The sequence below is a fragment of the Marmota flaviventris genome, chromosome 10 (assembly GCF_047511675.1).
Source record: "Marmota flaviventris isolate mMarFla1 chromosome 10, mMarFla1.hap1, whole genome shotgun sequence".
Lineage (NCBI taxonomy): Eukaryota > Metazoa > Chordata > Mammalia > Rodentia > Sciuridae > Marmota > Marmota flaviventris.
The window spans coordinates 78,244,372-78,257,154 of NC_092507.1; the positions used below are offsets into that span (position 1 = coordinate 78,244,372).

At 33.2% G+C, this 12,783-nt stretch overlaps 1 protein-coding gene across 1 annotated transcript in view; it reads left to right on the top strand.

Annotated features, from left to right (window-relative positions):
* Window positions 1–12,783, top strand: part of Btbd8 (BTB domain containing 8) — an 83,426-nt gene that overhangs the window by 25,374 nt on the left and 45,269 nt on the right. Inside the window, exons 5-6 of the mRNA XM_027935262.3 lie at window positions 5,716–5,805; window positions 12,501–12,581. Coding sequence (XP_027791063.3) covers window positions 5,716–5,805; window positions 12,501–12,581 — 171 coding nt within the window. The remainder of the gene's footprint in view (window positions 1–5,715; window positions 5,806–12,500; window positions 12,582–12,783) is intronic.

Genomic DNA, 12,783 nt, shown 5'->3' on the forward strand with positions numbered 1-12,783 from the left:
TTAAAAAGAGATTGATCTTATAGTGAAAGATCTGTGAATGAATGTGTATTTGTTTTTTAAAGTAGGATAAGATGATTGTTATATAAAAATTGATTTTAAAATCTTGATCTTTTTTCTGATTAATCAAACAACAACAACAAAAAAAACTACCTGTTCTAATTGTGTTAGATAATAGAATATTCATTGTACTTAACAGTTTAATTTAGGAAAAGCTAATTTAATGAAAGCTGTGGTCAATGGATATCATAAAATCTCAAGAGAAAGTTAGTGGCCTTTTATAAGTAATGATTTCCAAAATATTTTCAAAGGAGGCTGGGAATGTAGCTCAGTGGTAGAGGTCTTGCCTTGCATGCACAAGGCTCTAGGCTCTAGGTTCAATCCCCATCACAGAAAAAAAAAATTTAAGAAATATTTGCTAAGAAGCAGGATGACTAATAGTGACAGCTCCAGAAAATTTATATTCACTACTCTGGTTTTAATCTATATTTAGTTATGTGGAACTAAAGCAAAACAAGTATGTGTACACAAACAACTCTTTAAGCAAAAAATATTTAAAAATTAGACCCAGTTTAAAACAAAACAAAACAAAAAACTCCTCTCCTAGAGCATTTCTGAATAATCCAGGCCATTGTTCTGCCTGGAATAGTGAATCTAGTTCAGCTAACATTAGGACGTATTGAAGAGCAGCATACCAAAGCAACAGCAAGGGGGAAATTAGGACATTTTTGATAGAGCCAGAAGCAGCATTGTCAGTTGATATTAAATTTAATCAAAGGAGAAAATAGTTTTTGACATGTAGGAACATATTTTTTAAAAGATTTAGCAAAGATTTTTAATACACCGTGCCATCTATTGCTGCATTATTATTTTTATTATTTTACCTGAGGCATGATCCTAATTAAATAAGGATGTTTTGTGAGTTTCTATTTTAAGATCAGGGCAATCATTTAAGCCTCAGATGCTTTTAATATTACTCAGATGGAAATGGCTAACATGCTGTGTTAGTTCAAATCTTCTGAGAAGCAGACACAAAGATGGGGTTACACTTGCAAAAAATTTATTCGGGTAAATACATGTGAGAGAATATGAGGAGGAAGCCAAAGACTGAGAAAGCTATAAGACTGCAATCCCAATCTGACCCTGAGTGAATAAGAAAGGAAAGAAGTTACATCGTAGACAGTACAATTCCACAGGAGATTTGGCAAGGCTGTTGAAAAAATTCCCAAGCCAGAGGCTTTGGAGAAATTCTTGTCTCCCACGAATAAATCTGCCTTTATTATCTCTTCTAGGCTCATTTGCAGGGACTAATTTATGGCTTTGGGACCAGTATGGTTTGGATTCCAGAATACTATAGCTGAGACCTTAGGTCAGTTTACGAAGTTTATGATCAGAGAGATGCATTTTCATAACTGGTAAATCATGGCATGCTATATATTTATATATCTTTGCCACTCAGTCTAGTCAGGTAGAGTATATAGAGTGAAGGATAAAATTCTAATCATATTCTTCATTAAGAATTATTTAATGATCACTTATGTGCCAAATACTATATTTGATGCTGAAAGTAAGACTTACAAAGAAATACAAAACAAAGTACAGAGTATGAAATGGATTGTATTTATTGAAATTCAACATTGTTAATATATTAGAAAAGATGGCCATGAAAAAAGACCTGGTAGGATATCTAATAAACTGTTTACATTGGTTATTTGTATAGAGTAGACTTGAAGTAAACAAGGAAGCATGGAGAGAACTTAAAATTTTTACTTCCTAAAATTCTGATTCAGAGTTTTATTACAGATATTTTATAATTAAAAATTTTCTTTTTAATTTGGCTTTCCATGCTTTAGGAAAGAATCATATATTGCTTAATATTTTAAAATGTGTTTATATAGACTCAGTCATACTCTAAAGAAACTATCTTTGGCTGGGCTGGGGATATAGTTCAGAGGTAGAATATTTGCCTAGAATGTGTGAAGCCCTGGGTTCAGACCCCAGCATGGCAAACAAATAATCAAAAATCTATCTTTGTCCTCTTATATAGAAAAATAAAAATTATATACAAGCAGTACATTAAATATTCACGTTATTATCAGGTTCTATTACCTTTTCTTGTTCTTTGACTTACTCTAGGTTTAATATATGCTGCTTTTTATTATTCTAAAGGTGGAACCATAGATCACTGATATAGAACTTTTTTCTTTTCTAAGATAAACACTTAAAAACTATATATTTTCTTCTAAGCACTGCTTTAGCTGCATCCTGCAAATTATGGTATATTTTCATTTTCACTCAGAGTATTTTCTAATTTTCCCTTTAATTTCTTTTTTTCACCAATGGATTATCTGGAAGTATATTTAACTTCCAACTGTTGGGAATTTTTCAGCTATTTATTAATTTCTAATTTAATTCCACTGTGTCCATAGTATATATTTTATTTTCAACACACTTTATTGAGATGTGTTTGATAACCCAATCTGTCTTAGTAAATGTTTATGTACTTGAAAAGATGTATTGTGCCGTACTGGGGTAGAGTGTTTCATAAATGTCAAATTGTTTGACAGTATTGTTTAAGTCTTACATATCTTTAACTAATTTGTCTACCTGTTCTATTAATTACTGAGAAGAGTGTTGAAGTCTCCAAGTGTAATCGTGAATTTGTCTGTCTGTCCCTCAGTTTCCTTCAGTTTTTGCTTCATGTATTTTGAAACTGTACTTGGTACATACATATTTGGGATGACAATTTCCTCATGATGAATTGAGCTCTTTTTAATTATGATACATCTCTTTTTAACCCAGGTAATATTCCTTGTAATCTTTTTACATCCTTTACTTTTAAATTCTCTGTGTCTTTATATTTAAAATGGGTTTAAAATTAATTTCTTATAATTATATCTTACCTTTTAAAATCCATTCTCATAATTTCCTTTTAATTAAAATATTTAGACCACTTATATAATGTAGTTATTAATACATTTGGGTTAGTCTACCATGTTTTTGGTTTTCATTTTTTCTTTGTTCTGTTTTGTCATCTTTTCCTGCCTTTTATATTAATTGAGATTTAAAACTTTTTTTAGAATTTTAGTTTTTCGTTTTCTTCTTCTTTTTTTTTTTTTGTACTGGGGATTGAACCCAGGGGCACTTTACCACTGAACTATATCACCAGCCCTTTTGAAAGTTTTGAGACAGGATCTCGCTAAACTTTGTTCTAGTTAGCTTTTGGTCACTGTGAACAAAATACCCAACAAGAACAACCTAGAGCAGGAAAAGTTTATTTTCAGAGGTCTCAGTCTGTAGATGACTGACTCCATTGCTCTGGGCCCAAGTGAAGCAGCACATTATGAAGGGCCTGAGGGAGGAAAGCTGCTCATGGTGGATTTAAGAAGCAGAGAGAGAGAGAAACAGACAGCCAGACACACAAACACACACACAGTCAAGATGGGCCACAGGAAGAACAACCTTCTAGAGCATGCCCTCCAGTGACCCAGTCATGCTCCACCTTCCTACAGTTATTCAAGCTAGAATGGACCAATTAGGTCACAGCTCTCATAATCATTTCACCTCAGGATATTCCTGCATTAATAGGAGCTTTGGGAGGACACCTTATATCCAAACCATAACAGAGTTGAAATTGCAATCCTCCTACCTTAGCCTCCTGAGTATCTTGAGATTATATGGGTGTATCACCATGCCAACTAATTAAATTTTTGTTTATTTTCACTAATGTGTATAATTTTTGCTTTTTTTCACTTGCATTGTTATTACCATGTACCTTTAATTAGTGTTATATATCTTTATGTACAACGTTAGAATCTATTCCCTTTCCCCTCCTGTCTTTTATGCTATTTATATATTTTGTATGGAAGTTCTTTATTTAATAAGTGATTTGCAAATATTTTCTCCCAGTTGGTGACTTGTCTTTTTTGGAGGCTGATCTTAAACTTGCTGTCCTCCTGCCTTTACCTCCCAAATAGCTGGGATTACAGTTATGCACCACCATACTGGACTCAATAATGCCTAGCACAGAATAGAAGTCAGTGGATATTTGTTGGGTTACAGAATGAATGATTGAGCATTTTATTTGAGAAGATAGAATGGAAATTGAAAATAATCTCTCCTGTCATTTTCTCAAACCTAAAATATAACCTTTCCTGGGCTTTATTTAGGTGAGTTCTGAATGAGAACTCAGAACTTTTATTGTTGTGGTTCTCCTTTTTAATTAAAAAAAAATTTCACATGACAAATTATTGCAGCCTCTTTCTTATTGCTGTTTCCTCAAGTGGGTTATGTTATTTTAATGCAAATAGGACTTCCTTTTGCTTTTGGGTAGTGGTTAAACTAGATATTGATTGCTTTGTTCCAGTTAGGGATTGAGTTGATTCAAAACTGGACTTCTGTTCTAACAAGAACTTGTCTACTTATTGTTCACTCTTCATCCTAGGGTATGACCCTTCAGGGCTAAACCCAAATCCTAGGTTAGCTACCAGAACTACTCCTTTTTGATAGACCCAAGCTCTTTTTTTTTTCTTTTTTTTCCTGACAGAGATAGAATTTAGGGGTATTTAGTGAGTGACCTAAATTCCCAGCCTTTTTTATTTTTTATCTTGGGACAGGATCTCACTAAGTAATTTAGGGCCTCAAGAAATTGCTGAGGCTGGCTTTGAATTTGCAATCCTCCTGCCTCAGCCTTCTGAGTCCCTGAGATTTCAGGTGTGCACCACCACACCCAGCTCCCAAGTTGTAATTTGTGTCCCATCCAGCCTTTGAAGATGCCAGAAGTTATTCTTAGCTTCCCAAACATTGCTTTTCTTTTTGATTTTGCAATCACCTGAGTGGAAGAAATTACTTCAAATGTTTGAGTCTTCTCTTCTGTCTTCTCTCATATAACTTGTCTAACAACTATGGTAGTGTTCTGATGCTTTTAAATCATGTTTTATTTTCTCATGTATGTGTGTATGTTATATGTATTCCGCCTTTTCTATTTTCAAGAGGATGATTGGTCTGAGACAATCTAGTAAACCATTGCCAGAAATGTCTTTCTCTTCTCCCTATTTTTCTAATTTTTTCATACCATCCTCCACTGGGATATTTTCCTCTATATTTCATTAACTATCATGTTCCCAGCATCTAGAATAATGTCTAGCACAGAACAGAAGCCAGTGGATATTTGTTGGATTACAGAATGAATGAATGAACATTTTATTTGAGAAGATAGAATGGAAATTGAAAATAATCGCTCCTGTCATTTTCTCAAACCTAATATATAACCTTTCCTGGGCTTTATTTAGGTGAGTTCTGAATGAGAACTCAGAACTTTTATTGTTGTTGTCTCTTTTTTAATTTAAAAAAATCTTCAAATGACAAATAATTGCAGTCTTTCTCTTATTGCTGTTTCCTCAACAATTCCTGTTAAGTAGTATCTTAGGTCTTTATTTCTCCATTTTTAGGGATATATTACTCTTTTAGTAATTGGAAAGGTTTTAATTATTATTATTTAAATTAAAGAGTTTTCAAAATAAAAAAAATTAAAAGATAACAACGGCATTGTAATTAAAACACTTAGGCATAAATAAAAGCTTTAATTTTTATTGTAATAATTACAGAGTGAATACAAACAAGACAAAATAGATTGCTGAGTTTTAGGAAAAGATGAACAGTTTTATAAAAATTACGTTTTTACATAGTATATAAATGTTTCCCTCCTCTTCCCTTTAGGGCCATTTTAAGTGCCAGATCCAGTTATTTTGCTGCAATGCTGAGTGGATGTTGGGCTGAAAGCTCCCAAGAGTACATTACTCTTCAAGGGTAAGCATAATTTTTACAAGACAGCGTGACTATAAGTGATTGCAAATAATACTTCATATGAAGCACTTGTGAATCTGTTTTGCCTGTATGATCAGTGAATATTTCTCATGTAGTAGAATTCAACTAAATAACATTTTCTGAAACAAGAGGTAGGAGAGAGCATTAAGTAATAGAAGTAATAGAATAATATTAATCTGCTCAGGATTCTATAACAAAATGCCAAAACTGGGTGGCTTAAACAACAGAAACCTATTTTCTCACAGTTCTGAGGACTGAAAGTTGAAGATGAAGGTGTCAGCAAGGTTGGTGTCTGAGTAGGGTAGCTACCTTCTTGCTATGTGCTCACATGGCTTTTGTTCTGTGGTGTCTTTTGTAAGGATACTGATCTCTCAGATCTAGGTTCCATACCTGTGATTTAAATTTAATTACTCCTTAGAGGCCCCATCTCCAAATATAACCACACTGGGAGTTTGGGCTTCACCATATGAATTTGGGAACACATTCAGTTCATAACAGATAGTTTATTATTATGGAAGATTTTAAATGCCAGGCTATAGACTTTATTATCCTGTAGGTAAAAAGAATATATAAATGGATCTCTTGGTGACATTTTATCATCACTACTGAAAAACAGCTTAAAAGACATATGTATCCTACTGATAAGATCTCTTTCTTTATGATCAATTTGAAATATCCACTGAATATAGGAAGGGTAGCTAACAAAAGCCAGAGTCTCTAAGTATGGCAATCCTAAGGATAATCAAAATTATACTTTGTATAATTTTGAAAACTTGTCCAACAGCTATGTTTCATATATTTTAGACTTCATTTTTTAAACTGTCAATCCACTCTTAATTAGAATTGCATTCATTAACAATTCAAATAAAAAATAATACTAGTTTGACTCAGAATTTAACTTTTTGGCATTCATTAAAAATTATATAAGTCTGTGTAGTGAGGCAAAAGTCAAAAGAAGTATGATTATGGGATCTTACTAATTAGCAAAGGAAAGTAATTTCTTTCCATGGAATAAATTTTAGTGTCTTAGGTTAGTGATACTTTTAACTACTTGATACCTATTATGTATATCTTATTCCTGTCTTCAAATGATTCTATTTGAAGTAATAATATCTGACAATAATACTATATATTTTGTATTTCTTCCACATTTAGTATACCCTAATTTTTAGAATCAGTCTTTGAGATAGAGAAGGTATTTTAAAGTTAAATGTCTACCCAGGTAAATAAGTGTGTATGTAGAATATAAATCACACATTTATTAATTATCAGTTCAGAATTCATTCCACTGGTCACTGAAGAAATTAAAAAGTTTTCCCATTGACCTGTATTCTTGAGCTAGCAAGAAGTACTCTTCTGTACTGTTAAAATTAGCACTTTTAACATTTTGTCCCGTTGAACCTTAAAGCTCCTGGTAGGTTCATTAGGGAATGTATGACATAGGCTTATAATCTTACAGGAAGGCCATTTGGTAATGGATGCCCCTTCAACTTTTGTCTGTTTTACATAATTGTTGACCTCTAAGTTTAGCTATAGGAATAAAGGCAAGGGGAGTCTTGTCTTTGTCTTTCATTCTTCCTTCATCATCCCTCATGAACTGACAGATTAAACATTTACATACCCAGGCTTTTGAAGATGAGGTCTTTTTATTAAGAGGTCAGTGGAAAAGAAATAGTGGCATCAGTCATTGGTCTCTATTCTCTCACCTGTAACTTTCCATCTTTATGATAAGTATTTTCCTATATAATATGACCAGACTACTGCTGACCAAATTTAGTAGCTTATTCAAGGAAGGTCAAATACAAGTAGCCAAATTAGTTTCCAAGTGTTATCCAAATAAGCAGACTATACTTTGTATTAGTGCCAGCCATGACCAGGCTCATGCTTCTTGTAGTATTTTCCTTTCACTTATTCTATGGCAAGCAAGGCTCTGCACCTTACCTACTGGATCCTCTTACCCACACTGCTGTATGAGCAGTGGAGGCTCACTTCCAATTGGTACATTTATTCCTATTGCTAATGCGCTGGAAATGAGGATAGATTTCTCTTCGGTTCAACTCATTCATCAAGGAAGATTTTATAACACTAAAATAAAAGATGATAGTATCTTCTGATGGCTGCATGGTTTAATCTACATCCTTTTATCATTATTCTTATCATATAATGCTGTAATTTTTTTCCCTTTCCTATTATATCACATATCAAACTGATTGTGTTCAGATTGCCATTTTAGATTATTATATGCCACATTAATATTGTGGCATATAAATGCTATTGGAAGGCTAAAACAGATTGAGGAATTTTACCTTACAGAAAAAAAAAATCACATCTTTCAGGGAATTTTATATTGTAACAAAGTAATTTACAAAACCAATTCCATTTTTTCCGTTACCATATTATAAACCCAGGTAGATGTTTCTATGGAGAGTGTGGTATAATAGAAAGATTGTGAACTATGATGTCCTTATAGGAAATCCTATATCCAGCCATAACTTCTTAAATTTAGGAAAATTCCTTAATTTTCGTGAGCTTCCTGAGGTTGTTGAAAGGATTGAGTGAGGTATAGTAAAAATACAAACAAACAAAAAAACCTGGCATAGTGCTTGGTACATAGTATGTCATTATGATTTGTCTTTTTCTAATTTCTCTAGAATTTCTCTTTATTCTAAAGAGAATAAAGTTCAAGTGAGGGCCATTTCCAATACCAGAACTCAGTGACTGCTTTGCATTATCAACAGCTTCTTTTGAAACTATGTAGCTATTGTAAGTCTGCATATTTTCTACAAATAGAATAGCATGAAATCCTGTCTGTTCTTACAGAAAGAACCACCGTGCTTTTGAGGTGGGCATATTAGAGTCCTATAATCCCACCCACATAGGTGCCTGAAACTTTAGAAACACAGAAATTGCATAGAGTAGGTGCATCAATCTCTTAGATCTTTGTCCTCTCATTAGTTGTTAGTTTTTCTAATTTTGAATATATGTAATGTTTTCATCTCCTATAAGCTTTTATCTGATTACACTTTAGTTGGAATAATGCTTTAAATCTTTCCATTTAAATCGTGGACTATTGAAGTAATTTGTTATTTTTCTAGGTCACTTGATCATGTCTTTATAAACCGTTTTAGGAAAAACATAGATGACTTGCAACATGATAACAAGAATGCATCTTAGTAAAACATCTGTCAAGACAGCAGGAAATTGGTTTCTTGCTGTTTTTATTGCTGTCATATATTGATACATAGGCTCAAGTGTCTAGATTTTGCTCCTTATTTTAATAAAATGACTCTTGTTTTTATTTAGTCATTATTTTTTGCTTAAACATATCAAGTCTTAAACTATCTTTTCAATATAAATAGCCAGTTCTCATAAATGTTAACAAGAATGGCTCTTGAGAAATGTGAGGAAAAGTATATTGAACAGCATTACATTCTAGAAATCATGCTAATGTTTTAGATTAACAAACTATAGATAATATGGTTTAATGTTCTGAGATTAAACCTTGTTGTTTTCATTATATACATATGTACATATATGTGAGAATATTCAGATTTTTCACTTTTTTTCTCTAAGTATTAAAGATCAGAGTTTGGAATCAGCAGAAACTAGTTAGCCATAATAGAGGCCAGTTTGGGAAGGTTTGAGTTCTTCTGTATGAGTTCTAATAAGTCATTCATTAAACATTCATCAAACACTTACTGAACATATATTATTCAAGGAATAATAGAATCAAAGTAAACACCTGAATTCTCTGAAACTCCATTTTTTTCTTCTTGTTTCTTGTTTAGTTCCTTTAACAAATATTAGGAACTATGCTTAGTAATCTGTGAGGTTCTTACCAACACTGTCTCAATCAAGATTCTACTACCGAGCTCCAGTATTACATGAAGAAAGGAAATTCTTCTGTTCCAGTGGTATTAAATCAATACTGACATTCTTCTGGCACTAGACATACAATAATAAATAAGACATCAATACTGCCCTTACAGAACATGGTCTAGAAAGAGAGACAAATTCATAAACAAACATACTGCAAATTAGTTTGATAAGTGAAATAATGAAAGTATATGTAGAGTACTGATTGAAAGCCTAGACTTGGAGTGATTCTGCCTAGATTTAAATTCCAGTGCATTACTAGCCATTCGATCACCAGCAAGTTACTCAATTTCAATGTCTAGATCTATAAAATGAGACTAATAATAATATTTATTGTTGAGTTGTTATGATGATTAAATGAGCCAGTAGCATTCAAAGTGCATGTTAATTCAGGGACTGGATCATAATAAGTGCTTAATAAATGTTCGTTATTGTTTTTAACACTCATTTGAGGTTTTGTTATTTATTTTGCTTTTGTTTTTGCCTTAGGAGTATTAGGAAATAGAGATAAAGACCCACTAATCTTGTGTCTGAAAGATAAAATAAGTGGAGAGGGAGAACATTGTAAGCACAGTTAATATGTGCTAAGGCGTAGATAAAAAAGGAATTTAAGTTGTTTAAGTATAGAAAATGAGTAAATTCAGTTATCTTTCATCAGCTACTAGAGAGGGAGAACTGGGGGGTCAGATGATAGAGGTCTATATACCAAACTGGGGAATTTGGACTTTTTTCTATGAGCTTTGGAGAATAGAATTTTAGAAGTGGGAGACATAAATAAGATTTGCATTTTAGCAAAGTCACTTGATAATAATGTGGGAAATGGAATGCTAGCAGAAGATTTCAGACAGGAAACCTGTGTGAAAGGATACTGTCAGTTCAGACAGGAGAAAATGAGAGGCTTGGGGCTCGGGTTGTGGCTCCCTTGCGAGACCATGGGTTCTATCCTCAGCACCACATAAAAATAAATAAGTGAAATAAAGATATTGTGTCCAACTACAACTAAAAAATAAATATTAAAAAAAGAAAAGGAAAACAAGAGGCTGAACCAGGGCAGGGAGAGGGAAAATAGATAGTAGAACCTGAATTCAAGAAGTTCTTGAAGGTATATATGACAGAGTAAATGAGGAAGAGAATTAAGATGAACCTCGGGTTCTAAGTTAGGCATCTAGATGAATGAGGTCTGAAGAGGCTGTCTAGCGGGGTCAGGGGTATCTAATAAATAGACTTCTTCCTTTATGTTCAGAGTAAAATGAATCAACAGATGAAATAAGAAAAAATTTCCTTTATTTCTGATCAAAATGTTAAAACAGTATAATGTGCTTTGATCTAAGAACCAAAGTTAGCTTGTTTACTGTATTCCTCTAAATCAACCCACGTAAGAAGTCTGATTCTGTATAGCAGGTTAACTTTTTCCTAGTCACCAGCTTCCCACTGATTCAGCTGAAAGGAAAAAAGAAATCAAATTACCTCTCATTCTGATTTCCTCCTAAGGAACCAGCAATGGTTGTCCACCAGCCAGATAAATTGCCCCCTTTGGTACAGAGAAGTAGAGGGTGGGGAAAGATGTCCTGTGAAAATGCTATCAATAAGATAGAAATAACAAAAAGAAGACTGAATTTGGAGTGTAGAGGAGGAGGGAGATTGTTCATTTCTGTTGCTTTTTAATAATATACTACCACAGATTGGAATAGTTATAAAGAAAAGAGGTTGGGACTGAGGCTGTAGCTCAGTAGTAAAGTGCTTGCCTCGCATGTGTGAGGGACTGGGTTCAATCCTCAGCACCACATTAAAAAATTACATAAAGATACTGTGTGTTCATCTACAACTAAATAGATATTTTTTTAAAAAAGATGTTTATTTTGGCTCATGGCTCTGGTCCAAGGTTGATTGGGCCCATCTGATGATGATATTCTTATTGGCAGAGTACCAAGATGGCACAGGATATCACATGGCAAGAGAAAGAAAGCACATGAGAGACTTAGTCAAATTGTTTTTTATAGCAGACCCACTATCAAGATAACCCATTAATCCATTAATCACCTGAATGGGTTAACTCATTCATGAGGACAGAACCCTAATCACCTTTTAAAGATCCCATCTGGTCCTACTGCTTGATGTCTCACACTAGGAATTAGATGTCAACATGACTTTCAGAGGGGACAAACCAGAGCAGAGGTTAAGAATTCAGAGTTTGCTATAGTAAATAATAAAGGTTATCACTCAACTATTTCTTAAGTCATGTCTACTTTTTCAGCTATGTCATGAGGACATTGGTCAAACTAGAGCCACTAGCTCTAGGTGTAGGTATTACAAGTACAATCTGTACAGTATAACAATAATCTTCCTAGTGAATAGAGTTGTCCATCCTTAAGCAAAACCAGAGGCTAATTTATCAAAGATGCTGAAGAGAGGATTTCTTTCTTTATTTTATGGTTCTGGGGATCAAACCCAGGGCCTCACACATGCTGGGCAGGTGCTCTACCACTGTACTGCATCCTAGCAGAGGAGATAATTTCTTAATAAGAAGAAGTTGGACAATGACTTCTTAACATCCCAGACTCTAAAAAATATGGAAAAAGATTCTTGATAAATAATCAATTATTTGATAGTGTACATTTTATAACCTATGTATAAGTCCATAGTTGCAGTTCATTTTAAATTAATGATATGCCTACATAGTGTTTATTTAAGAATGGAGATTAGAACTTTATTTTGGCTAAAAGTTTATGGGAAATAGAATGATTTATTGATTTAGATAAACCTTAATTATTTCTAGATTTGAGTTTTCCTTTATTTTGCAGTATAAACCATGTAGAAATGAATGTTATGATGCATTTTATATATGGAGGAATTTTGGACTTTCCAGACAAAGCTAATGTTGGGTATGTATTACTTTTTAATAAGCTTAAATATAAAAGTGTTAATATTTTACAGGTTCTGCTTTATTGAGCTATGTTGCAGTATCAGTGAAGCAGAAGCTTCACTTTTTTTCTTCTTTTGAGATGGGGTCTTGCTATTTTCCCAGACAGATCTCCTGAGCTCAAGTGATCTTCCTAAATTAACCTCCCAAGTGTGGAATTTATA